The following is a 13630-nucleotide window of genomic DNA, read 5'->3' as shown; positions in this document are numbered from 1 at the left end:
TAAGTAATCTACCCAAATCTCAAGCATTAGGGCAATGTTTCCTTTTATGGTTTCTGCTTAAAGAAAATAAATTAACTATCTGAATGTCCACAAGGAAACTGTCTTCTGGCTAGAGTTCCCTAACTTCAGCTTTTCCAGTTATATGTTGTTCCTGGAAAGCTTGCCCTCTCTCAGATCTCCTTTCTAGAGCATCACAAAGCCAGCTAACTCAGTTTTTTATACCAATAAGAACACAATTATTAAAATGTAATCCTACTCTTCTTCTAAATCTTAAAAAAAATAAAAATAAAAAAAAAAAGAAGAAAAATGTGATGAATCTTAAAGAAGCAGCTCTGGAGTTCTAGCTAAAAAGGAAAACACTATCCTAGTACTGATTAAAAAAAAAATAATTCCTTAAAAAGTGACACCCTACAATTCTCTAACACGTCGACTAGCCTAGCATTAAGAAACTGCTATGGTATACTCCCTTAGAAGATAGATTTCTCTTTGCAAATATGTTTTAAAGAACAAAAACAAATCACACCTAAAACAGAAAGCAGGGTTTGATTTCCCTTCTAGTGGCAGAAAGATGAGTCATCACATAATCCCAAAGAACTTTCACTCAAATTAAAAACTAAAGGCACACAGAGCTGCTTTCTCTGCTGAAAACCTATCAGTGATGTCAATTTCTGTTTAGAAGATTCAACAGGTTAAACTGAATTCTTAGTATATTTATCACCCCTTGTACATTTCCAAAATATATTTCTCATTCATACATCTGCAAATCCTTTAAAAGCATGGTATTTATCATTAGCTTCAATTTAAATTTGGTGAAATGATGAGCAGAAGTGAAACCTCAAGTTACCAGAGCAAAACATTACCAGAGATCCTTCTAGTCACTCTGTTCTTCTCTGCTTCTAGCATGCCGATGTTTATTGCTATTACTTGCTGCAACTGCTAAATAAGTATTTTACATGACTGCATTAGTCACGCACACAATGCTGCATACACTAGTAGTTCCTAAGATTCAGTTATCGTGTTTTATATCACTATGCATACACAGGTATGAGTGCGTAAACATACATACATGCACACTATTTAATTATTAAACCTGAATGCAAGCACAGCACCCACAGTATCACTCATGACTCTTACCTTCAGGTTTACCTAAGACGGAAAAAAACTGCGTCAAGTGAAAATTAGCCTTTCAAAGTAAGTGTCAAAATTCAGACTCCTAACAATTAGTCAAAATCAAATCCAGTTACAGTTACAATCATATTCCCAGTCCCAAACTGAATCACAAGTCTTACTAAGGCACATTTCATACACAACCAGAACTATTCATGAAAAATGACTACTAAGAAATAAACACCCTCTCTTTTTTTATCATATCTCACAAATCTTACATGATCAGGATTGCACTCCACAGATTTAGATCAGTAATGAGTTCTGCTAATTTGTTAAATGTAGCAACGATCTGTAATGTTAAACTTTGGGCAAAGCACTGAACACGGAAAAATTGCTGCTATTGCAGACTCCTTAAGTCACTCTAGAATTGCAAGGACACATACAGCTTATTTTCCTCCACTGGAGAGAGAATAATATTGATACTGTAAACTCCTGTAAAAAAAATATGCTTTGCTTTGACGTTTACCAGATGAATACAAATAGGACAAAAGCCTGAAATGACTTTCTGAACACTAGTGGGAATGATAAGCACTACCATAAATCTACTTCAAAAGAAAAGATGTGAAAAATTAAGTGTAGACACTGCAGTATGAGAAAATGCAGAAAGATCTACCTCAAAGAGTGAACAATATTTAATTTATTTTTATTTGCTTTAATTTGAATGTAATTACATTAAATACACTTGCACTGCTGAAGGGCCTCTCTATTTTCTACACATTAGCTGTTAATTCATCTCAGTTGTAGGTTCCAGGTTTAGATTTTTAGCATAGAATGAGAAAAATTAGATTCAAAAATAAAATGATATTTGCTACGTATGCACACTCTTGGTTCTATGTATTTTACTTTCTATAAACTCACCATAGAAGTGTCCAAAGCCCATGCTGATGGCAATCACCAATGCTAGTATGATGCATCTATTCAGGCCGCTACTGAACTGGCGCTTATGCTGCTCTTCTCTAGGAGGTTCGGACTCCGGGTCAGCAGGGGATCTGCTCTCAGCCTCGGAGCTAGAGATCAGCCGCTTCTTAGCCCGACGTCTTCGCACTGTGGGACTGGTCTGATTGCTAGTTTCATCGCTACTTGATTCATCATTGCTAGCCTGAGATGAAAAAACTGGAAAACAACATAGAACAGTCTTTAAAATGCATTAATTGGTGTTATAAAAATAATTGAAGTACAAAAATTCATCTTATTCACACAAAAACGTAGTGGGCATTCATCTCAGAGAATATTTATAAGAAAAAAAATTCTTGATGTGACAGCTTGCACCTGATATCATATACAGAATGTTTGATATCCAAAGTTAAAAATCATTTTTAACATTAATTAACATTACCAGGAAAAACTGTCTGACACTTGCCCACACCTTGTAATTCACCCACTAGAAAGCATTTCTTTTAGACAATGCCACTTCTTTAAAATATCCACATGTACTGCTTCTGCAAATTCTTGCAAAGTAGAAAAGTTAAGAACTCAGATTTCCTTCACTTACAGATACTCAGATTCACCTACTTCATAACAAGAGCAACAGTTTCTACAAGAAAGCCTCCTAAAAAGATGTAGCCATTGTTTTACTGTAGTGCCTCAAACTTCATTCTGTGATCAACGTGCAGCTGCAGACAAAAATTCCACTGAAGTTCCATTCACGTAGCTGTTGTAACTGTTGTAAATATGCTACCTGTATATATAACTTTTTAACCACCTTTCAGGAAAAAAAAAAAAAAAAATTCAACAAATCCTGCACAGGAAAAGAGCCCCTTGGGTGCCTCTGTGTTTGTCACTGCCTAACGCCCTGGGCCCACAACACTGATTACCTGACTGATGTTTTAGAATGATGGATCAACCAGGGTTTGAGATATGCACAAGTTTTAACTACACAAATCATCTTCCAAGCTTTTTTTGTAGAATGGTATTTATGATACCGTTTGTACGTTTGTGTTCCTACAGCCCAAAAGCCTTATATTCTAACTGAGAAAACAACAGAGCCAGAACTGCTTATTGCTATTAATGGTACAAATGCTTACTGTGAGTACTGTAAATAAATATAATCCAGTATACTAAAAATGATTATTTAATCTCTCTCCTTTGAAATCATAAGCTTCAAGCATAAGGCAAATATAAAAGGGAAGCAGCGGCAGGATGAACAGCTTCCAAATATGTATCTAGTTCACACGCCTGAAAGAGACTCAATGTGATCAATGAAGCCTCCAGCACGTAACAAAGCGCTCCTGCTTGGACAGTTCTCAGTTTGATGTCTGCAACTACACAAAGCTAATACCCCTTCCAGAAACACCTTGTTCATTCCCTCATCAGAGATCATCAAGTTTAGAAATATTAATACAGAGTTACTGTCCTTGAACATTTCACTACTGAAAACCAATTTTTTTGAGCAAAGTCACGCACACATCACTGAATAGACAAGAATGTCAAGCAATGCCACAAGTAATCTATAAAAACCATTACCAATTAAGATTTTTTCATGGAAAAAATAATCCAATTTAGCAGAAGTGATTACATCAACCTCACAGAAGACTACCAATTAGTATCTGAAATACATGTCTAATTTCTGACTCCATGGACAAGCACCATGTTAGATTATGGAAGATGATTTCCTTCTTACTACATATTAGTCAAACGAGACATTATGATTAAGACAAATCACTTAGCTACCTGACATGCAAATTCTTAAATTAGTTTATATAACTTGTCTGAAAGTACATTATTTTAGAATAACTCATTTAACCAGTTGCATACTTCCCCAATTCTGGGCAATACAGACAAACATTCAGATCCCGGTCAGGACAGAGGTGTTAGTTTTTTAAATAAAAATGCAGAAGTCAGAAGTTATAAAGGATTATATAGACATACTTAGTAAGACAGGTGTTATTATTGCTTCTTTGTGTGTTGCGAAGCATTTTTCCCCCCAACAACAAAAGAAAATTAAGCATATGGAATACAAATGTGGTTAAGCAACAAGAAGCTCTTAACCAAATAGGATTTATATATATATAGTGGAGAGCAAAGAACAGGAAAAAAAAAAGCCAATCAAAAAGCAAAGAAAAAAGCTACAAGAAGTTTAGAGTCATTGCTAAGCAGATACTGACAAGCTGTCAATGACATTGCCTTACAACTGCTGAAAGAATTCAGTACAAAGCCACACTAACAGGATGAGAAAGAGTATAAAGGAAACAAAGTGTGATCACAGTAGCAATCCAAAATTCTAGCTTCTGCTACAATTTTAAAACACAAGATGTACACTTGAAAACAGATGATAATGACAATGTCAGTTAACAATGTGATTTTCTTTGGCATTTCTGTACAGATACATCTGAAGCGTAGACATAACTTGCATACTGAAATAAGTGCTTTTGCTCAGTTAACTTACTTCATTCATGAAGCTGTTTGCATGGTTAGGACAGCATAAACTACAAAGGAATGGTTTCCAAATGCAAGCGTAGAATAAAATCCTCATAGGATGTTTTAGTATCTACATAAGGAAAAAGTAAAGCTCATCTTTTTCCAAACCAATAGAAAACTCAACAAGAAGTAGACGGCAAGTATTGCTATTTGTAGAAAATGGCATAAAAACTTGGACTGCTAAACCTTTGGCATTTAAAATGAATGCAAAAGTGCTCCAGACATTCTATATAGTGCTTGGTCAATTAAACACAGAGTACTAGAGACCATGCTGGAATCAGCTTTAGAAGGAAGAAATTGTTTTTATCAGTCACACAGATTTGGAATTCAACAAGTAACATTCTCTGGTCAAGCATACATACTAATACGTATTACAAAGTTAAATGATTTCCATTCCAAGTCTACATGTAAGTTTGTCATTTTTCAAAAAAAGAATAAATAAAACAGAATGACAGCTTAGCCAAACTTCGGTGAAGATTGGCTTTCAGCATCTGTTTGGAATATCACTACTACAAGATCAAGTCAGATTGGTAGTGATAATTTTTAGAACACTCCATGCAAGCTATAAGCAATCAGCTTTACACAAGCTGATCAAATTTAATCACACCACCTTGGAAAGGAAGACTGCGAGACACATGCTCTTTCACCTCATTGCCCCATTCCCTTACATAATCAGGAATCTTCCTCAGCTTCTCCAGCCAATTGACTTTTGTGTATAAAAAACAGGAAAAAAAAAAAACATTTTTAGAACTCAATCCTAAAAGAAAAGAGGAAAAACAAACTAAGCTTTCAATTAAAAGTTATATCAAGTCATCTAGAAGATTTAAAGGCGATAATTTTGCTGCTCATTGTCACTGGTCACAATTAGATGCTGTCAGTTTCTAAATTCAATGGATATTACACAAATACACGAAGCTATGAAGATGCCTAATACTACAGAAGATAAAACAACATTTTAAGATAAATCCTCCTCTTGAAAAAAAATTACTTTGAAAGGTAAAAAAAAAAAAAATCAGTAACGCAAAGCTGTTATGAGAGAATAAAACAGAAAAGAATACAAATAAGCAGCCAAACAGAATTAAAAAGGACTTGGAAATGAGAATATTAACACAACAGTAAGGTTCTGCTGTTTTGTAATTGTGTTTTTTTATATATATATTTTGTTGTTGTTGTTTTGTTTTATTTTATTTTTTAACTGTTCAAGTATTCATATCCTTCCTCTGGATATCATGCAGTACTGTTAAATACTAGTAGTATCCTAATATATATATAATTTACGTAAGTGGACAGACAAGCAAGTGTTCATGGTTCTGTTGCTACTAGTCCTCATGGCCCCTAAAATCATTCTAACCTAGTAGCTAACCATTGCCAACTCTCCAAATACCCAAAAGAACAGCCAAGAGAAAGCCTACATTATTCTAAGAGCAAATCAGCACTAGAAAATAACTATTATGCTAGAAAATAACTTTCTATTTAAAGTAGCAAATGCTTCACTTAACATAATACTTCCAAATAAAAAGAATGCAGACACATATTTGAACGAAGTTTCAGAGTTCGGGTAACAGAGTTCAAGGTATCGCCAGCATTTGGACATGCACTCAACAAGACTTATTTTTTCCAGCTCGACAAACAAGATCTCCTAAGCAGATTTCCTTCCTGTGTCATTTTTGCACACAATTACTTAGTAATTTATTGCTCTTACCAGTTTCTGGTTGGGAAAATGCATATTGACTGCTAGAGGAGGAACCCATGTTAAAATCCTCTGAACTGCGAGCTTCTTCACCATCAGCTGGAGCTTCCTCCTGACTTTGAGTTTCTTCCCCTTTTGGAGCTTCAAGCGTAACAATGTCAGAATCATCACTAATAGTCCCAACACAGGAACCATCATCATGCACTTTTTCTTTCCTTCCCTAAGGAAGAAGATAATGTAAAAAGTTATTCAAATATATAGAACATAAATTGACTTGAAAAAGTAGCAAGAGTTCCTAATGCTTTGAAAAAGAAAAATCAGTATCTTCATTTTACTACCTTTAAAGTATTGCTTTGCATTTTGAAATAAGGCTCACAGAAGCTTCTGAATAACATTATATGTAAGTTACCTCTGGAACTGTCTGAGTTTCCTCAAAAGCAGAGAGTGTATTGTCTACCACTGGTACCTCTCCATCAGTGCTGTGCTGAGCTACATAAGAAAAAAAAAAAAAAAACAACCATGGGATTAAAACATAGCTTTATAAATTCCCCTCATTCCCATACACTATTAGAGTATGTTAGTTCTGTATGTGTTCTCATACCAATATTATTACATGTAGTGATTAAAATAAGTGGATTTGCATTCTATTAATATGCACAAGACTTGCAGTTTCAACTCAAGAAATACTAAGAGTGGCACGATATCACTTCTTATGTATAAAAGCATTGCTGGTTCTTTCCAAATTACTCTTATTTGATCTATAGCAGTATTTAATATATTAACACATCTTAAGTGATAGTACTACTATAAATTATCTGATAGAATAAACTAGGGCATATTATTCCATAACATTTAAAACACTAACAAAATGAAAGACACTCTACTGCTTACACTTATTTTAAGAAAAATATCTTAGATAATTGATTATTAAACAACACAGTGGTAACATACATAACACTGATAAAGCGAGTATTTTGACAGAGGCCTACAAAGTACTCTACTAAAAATAATAATTTTGTGTCAATGCTACAACAAATACTTGCATTTGTTTATGAGACTGTTTCCCTTTTAATATCCTACCTTGCAAATCGATCGGTTGCTCTTCTTCTTGCAAAGTAACATATTCTTCTGAAATGAATTCGTGGTTATCATTTGTGCTTCCATTTTCTGAAGTCACCGTCTCTATGTCAGAACCCTGGAGTTGAAGAGTTTGAAATAAACGTTACTGACCAAAACCCCATTAACTGTAGACTAACAAGAAAGGGTTACCAGGAAAACAGAACATTAATAATAAAAACAAGAGAAGAAAAACCACTATTAAAACTGATTTTAAGCAAAATAAATCGGAAGAAACACTAAGTAACGACCATGATCGAAAAAGGGCCATGGAATACAATTCTAGAGGGAAAAAAGTAATCTAGGTATCAATTAATAACTAAACCAAGTATTTCTAATGGGTAACTATTTCCTATTAGCTTTATTAGACCCATTTATTATATAAAATGTATAAAAACAGAACAAGTTGCTAATTAAGCTTTGAATAAGGGAACTAATTTTTGCACACACGTCCATGAGTTGTATGTAAATGAACACACACGCAAAGAAAGGGGCCTTCCCGAGTACCAACACGAACTCTGATAAGCACTACTACAGGGAAAAGCACACGTATGCCCTACTCCATCTCTATTCTTACCAGCAAACCCAAATGGCTGTTTTACTAGCACGTCTCTGACACCATGAAAATAAATGTTTATACTGTCTCTAAACTGTATTGCTGTCTTTAATCCAGAAAGGAGACTCAGTTATCAGTCAGCTGCCAGAGCAGAACAGGAACTGAAGATAAACACCACCACTCAGAGACTGCAGCAACGTGACTTGACAACCCTGAGTATTCAATCTTCGTATCACAATTTTTGCTTATAGTAATTAGTGGAACTCAAGTAAGACTATTAGAAAATTATAAGCATACAAAATCCAATTGAAAAATACTAAGTCACTGTGATCCATAAATAACTTGTACTGTTTTTGTAAACAGAGCTAGTTATTTTTGCAACAGCAGGTATGAAATTACAGTAGTAGTAATACTACTAGGTCAGTTTCCCTAAATGCCTGATTTCATGGCTTAAGCAAACATGTTTTTGCTTATGTTGGTATGCTTTTGTTTTTAAGAAGAGGCTGTACTTCAGGAAGATTTGATACCTCAAGAAGAGTTGCATCATAATACAAAGCTAACTTTGTTTTAAAAAGGCTTCACAAATTAAATTCTTGAGTAATTTGGCAAATAGCCTGGATTTTTTCTTTTGACAACAGAAGTATCACATCTTTTATCCCAAATGACTAAAAATTTCATTTTCAGTAGCTCCATAAAATAACCATCCCAAGTATGAAAAGAGAGCATGTAATTAATTCATTGCTGAGTAACCCAGCTGTTGTAGCCAACTTCTAAACCCTTTTACTTTTATTAGAAATCCTTGAAGTCCAGAAGTCCACGCACTTCTGTATCCTGATCCTGAGGACTGGAGTGAGTGGGTTTTCTGTTTTTCTTTTAGTGACAGGATTCCTAACCTGTCATCCAACCCAAAACAAAGAAGTTGATCATTCTTATCTTTTGCCATTATTTCCTATTTTCCTCCAAGGAATGTGATATTTCAGGTACTTGAATTTGTTTTAGCACAGGCAACGCTGTGTAACATCTTTGTCAGTGACACTGCCAGTGAAATTGGGTGCACCCTCAACACATTTGCTGATGACACCAAGCTGTGTGGTGCAGTCAACAAGCAAGAGGGAAGGGATGCATCCAGAGGGACCTGGGCAGGCTCATGAGGTTCAACAGTGCCAAGTGCAAGGTCCTGCACCGGGGCCAGGGCAATCCCAAGCACAACCACAGGCTGGATGGATAATGGATTGGAAGCAGCCCTGAGGAGAAGGACCTGGGGGCGTTTGTTGATGAGAAGCTCGACATTAACTGGCAACGTGCACTTACAGCCCAGAAAGCCCGTCCTATCCTGGACTGCATCAAAAGCAGTGCGGGGCCCCAGCACAAGAAGGACACAGCCCTGTTAGACTATAAGGACCAATAGGACAAGTCCAGAGGAGGGCCACAGAGACGATCAAAGGGCTGAAGCACGACTCCTACAAGATCAAAGGGCTGAAGCACGACTCCTACAAAGAGGGGCTGAGCAACTTGGGGTTGTTCAGCCCAGACAGAAAACTCCAGAGAGACCTTACAGCAGCCTTCCAGTACCTAACACAACTAGCCATACAAAAATCTCATACAGCTCCACACGTTAATTGAATAGGTTTTAAAAGACAACAAGTATTTTGCACCAAGAACCACTTTTTGCCTTGCAGACATGATGTTAGCTCTTTCCATCTGCTGCCTCACGATCTGCCATCACAATTTCCTTACTCGGTAATTCGATTGCTTTTGTGTATGGCCTCATGGAAGGCCCCTCTTCAGTGAGGGTTTGCCTAATGGAAGAAAACATCCTCTCAGTTGCTGAAACTAGCTCAATCCTGCGCTGTCACACAAATTCCTCCTCCACACGGGGCCAACATCCAGGTTATTTCAGCATGTTTTATGCCTTGCTACCTCCTGCCTCAACAACAGGGCCAACAGCACAGATGTAAGGAGAGCTGCCCTGCCCTCCTGTCACCTGCACCTCCCAACAAAGCTAATTAAGAGCTGGTATTCCCTTACTCATTGTAGCTTCCCTCACATTCCACTTGAGGCAAGAAAGTCCAGAAAAGCTTCAGCATCTGGGGTATGGAATACGTAATTACGCACCCCTGTAACACGGCCCTTTCCAGGGGATTTCCAACCAGTCCTCTGGACACTGTTGACTCCTGGGGACCCCAGATCCTCTCAACTTTCTACACCTTTCCTTCTCAACACAAACCTGCATACCACTCTCAAGAAAGTACTTAAAAGCCTGCAGTTAAGGCCCAAAAGGCCTGCGTGCATCTTTCTCCAAACTAGCTAAGCATTCTGCAAGCAGAGTGAGGCAATACAGAAGATGTGTGACAGCACACCCAGCATGTCTTTATGCCACTCCCCAAACTCCTGACATACCTTTTCAGAGGCTCAACTCAAAGACGGAGAAGCTCCATCAGGAAGAAAAGTAATTGGTTATATGCAACTAGGAATACAAGGACAGTGGCTATAGCATGCTTGCAAGCCTTGAAAACTCCTCCTACTAACACTCTAGTCACTGAGCACATGCTTGTGACCATTTTTTCCACAAGATGGAATCTAGGGACAGAGAGCTGTTCCTAAACAGCAGCTGCTGAAGCCAGGATGAGATAGCTTAGTGGCAGAAAAGACTTGGAGAAGTCACTGGATCACTGCCTTCTGCATTGCATACTTTACCTGCCCATGATCTGGGGGGAGGACACACAGATGGACAGTTAATAGACACACTGACAACAACAGACAATTTACACAAAGTCCAGGCTTTCAATAAAGATGGAACAGAGGAAAAGCTCACTAAAGTTCTAGGTCAAAGTAAGACTTCAATAATAATGCTTTTAAATAACAAGTAAAATTTATAACAGCTAAAATAAAGCATACACATTTTGATACAGCAGTTTTCTATTTTATTATTTATAAAACTTTTTCCCATATTCTCTGTTGATAAGTAAGGTCTACAAAAAAAACAGCAACAATTTTCTACTCCATGGGCAGCCTTATATTGACAGAACTCAATTAATTTGAGATCAGGTACCTCATGATTGATGACAGTCCAGCCACAGGACGAATCACTGTCACTGGAATTTTCAGACATTTTCAAAGCACACTGCAAAGAAACGTAGATTCTTTTAACATGCAAGGTATGTAATTTCAGTGCTCGCTTAACAAATAAGAAAAAAAAGAAGAACCAAAATCATGTCATCACACAACATTACACATTAAGTCACACGTTGTTATTTTGAAATTGAGGAAAAAGAATAAAAAATATGATGTAGACCAAAAATATATTATTCTGCACATATCCCTATTATCATTTATGCTTGAAGCAAACGCAACTTCTCTTGCTACGTACCTATTTCAGCCAGCCAAAAAGCTCTTAAGACTAGCTAAAACACATGGTAAACTAACCAGTAAATCAATAATTAAGTTTAAAATTTGCTTGAAGCATCATTGCTTAAAGACATGTTTCAGTAGGTGAAGTCATTTTTGAATTGTTACAGGCGTAGGATCTATAATTTACTCAAGAAAAACAGCTTTTCTTGGATGAGGTACATATTTAGGATCTTTTGAAACTAGTTTTCTTCAACTTCTGGGCAAAATAATGCTTCTGTTAACTCTTTTAAAGTACTCCTAAACATTTTACTTTCTATGACACTACTGGATGACTTTACTAATTATTTTCAGGACAACTTTCTGGCAGCAGCTCTCTGCCTGTTTATTCTCCTGGATGAGGAATACAGAGTACCCATTATTGTTACATGCTTAGATTACTTTTCAAAGTTCTTTAAAAGATTTCAAAAAGAAATGTAATGCACTTCTTGTTCTTTAAAATACTTTTTCAAAGTTAAGCTGTTAAATAAAATTGCTTATAGTTATATCATTGGGGGAAAAAAAAAACTTCTTAAAAATAGTACAGGCAGCTTATTGCTTCTGTGTTACATAATGCATCCAGAGCAATGAAATCACAAAGCAGATCCTGGTTCAATAAGGCTTCTGTATTCCAGAGAATTCTGACAACTTGATCCATCTGCCTTATTTCTCACACATAAAAACTTCTGGTAAGACCACAAAGCAAACATATCAGTTAACAACCAACAGAGTTATCAAACTTCCAGAGAAACTGAATTTCCGTTCTGAAGCCCTAATTTGAATACAGTTGTCATTGTCCCTTGGATGTTTTCCCTTCCCTCATCTGCACTTCTCCTAGAATATCAGCTAGGCGATGTCAGGTTTTACTTATTTATTTATTAAAACCATACCAGCTCCTTTCATAGACAAAAAAAAAATATACGTATCTGTTGACACAACTGCGTTTATAATCTGAAAAGGGCACATTTGGAAGAGCAGAGTCAGTGCTGGACACAGGCATGTCTGTCTTCCTCTAGCCAACTCAGCACTTCACCCTGGGCCCTGGCGAAGTCCACCCAAATGCCATCATGAGCTCCCTCTCCATCCCGATCAGACCGGCAGGTAACAGAGCACTGCCTAAAACCAGCTCCTCTGAACACGCAGCTGCAGCCTCAGGTTCCCATGTAGCCATTCAGCACCTGTCTTTCCCCCTTAACCACAGCTTCAGGACATAGCCACGTGCTCTCTGTATAATCCAAAAATATTCAAAACAAACACGGGGACAAGCAGCCAAATAATCATTACTTTGTAATGCTTGCTGCCCTCAGTAAATGCCCTTGAGTTACTTACTGTGTTCAACCAAAATGCTGTACTAATGTTGCACGGTTAACTGCATACAGGTGATTGGTCTACAAGAAGTTTTAAAAGCAAGAAAAGAATGGAATTAAAAAAAAAAAAAAACAACTTCAGAATCATGGAGTTGATCGGTATGGCTACAGTATTTATCAGCATGATGACAGACAACATGATGCAAGACTGAAAGGCAGCTCTAGGGTCGCTATATTCCTACAAGCATAAAGCAAAGCATTTTATTGCTTATAATTATTTACATCCAAAAGATCAAAACAGGCTAAAAAGCTCGAACAGAAGAATAATCAGGCACACTGCTCCTAAAATTTAATCGACATCTGAACAGCTTAGTTCTGTAAGAGATGAATAAAACCTTGTAGTCACAGCTAAACCTGAGCTCAGACGCTGTGTTTGTGCAAAGGGCCTGGCACGGTCCCCACGGCTGGTCCTGCTCCCCAGAACCTCCCAGCCTGCGATCTGCCACCAAACGACAACGAGGCACTAACAGCCAGGAGGCGTTTCTCCTCCAAGCCCGCAGACTCTGAGCACTCTTAGCTCTACCCTCCTGGAATCAAAATATAAATAAAGGAGGCAGCAGCTCCGTGCAGCACACACACAGACAGCGCCTGCAGTCACCGCCTGACAAAACAACCCCCCCCCCCCCGGCACCGCGTCCTGTCCATCCCGGCACCTGCGGGGCCAGCCCCAGCCCCAGCCCCAGCCCCAGCCCCAGCCCCAGCCCCGGCCCCGCACACGGCCGAGCCCGGGGCCGCGCCGAGGGACGGCCCTGAGGCAGCCGAGGGCCCCCGGAGCTCGCTGCGGCCCCGCCGCCTACCTGAGCGCGGCCCGCCCGGGCCGGCCGCACCGCCGGTGACGCCGCCACAAAACAACACCGACCCGCCCGGGCCGGCGCCTGCGCGCGGCGGCGGCGCCCCGGGGCACGCCGGGAAGCGTAGTCCGCGCCCCGC

The 13630-nt window shown here is 38.2% G+C and overlaps 1 protein-coding gene across 7 annotated transcripts in view; it reads right to left on the bottom strand.

Moving 5' to 3' along the window:
* The window catches only part of CCPG1 (cell cycle progression 1), a 24969-nt gene extending 11339 nt beyond the window's left edge, over positions 1-13630 (bottom strand). For 3 of the 7 annotated variants that reach the window (XM_068696131.1, XM_068696132.1, XM_068696127.1), the window contains exons 1-8: positions 13498-13630; positions 10999-11070; positions 7355-7469; positions 6684-6763; positions 6287-6494; positions 5195-5290; positions 2026-2280; positions 1135-1146 (exon numbers count right to left, since the gene is read on the bottom strand). In XM_068696131.1, coding sequence (XP_068552232.1) covers positions 1135-1146; positions 2026-2280; positions 5195-5290; positions 6287-6494; positions 6684-6763; positions 7355-7469; positions 10999-11058 — 826 coding nt within the window. In that variant the 5' untranslated portion in view covers positions 11059-11070; positions 13498-13630. Of the gene's footprint in view, positions 1-1134; positions 1147-2025; positions 2281-5194; positions 5291-6286; positions 6495-6683; positions 6764-7354; positions 7470-10998; positions 11071-13353; positions 13378-13497 lie in introns of those variants that run through there. The other 4 variants (XM_068696129.1, XM_068696130.1, XM_068696133.1 and 1 more) reach the window with 4 other exon arrangements.

The sequence above is a fragment of the Anas acuta genome, chromosome 12 (genome assembly GCF_963932015.1).
Source record: "Anas acuta chromosome 12, bAnaAcu1.1, whole genome shotgun sequence".
In the NCBI taxonomy this organism is placed as follows: Eukaryota; Metazoa; Chordata; class Aves; order Anseriformes; family Anatidae; genus Anas; species Anas acuta.
This window is presented reverse-complemented; position numbering and strand designations above follow the sequence as displayed.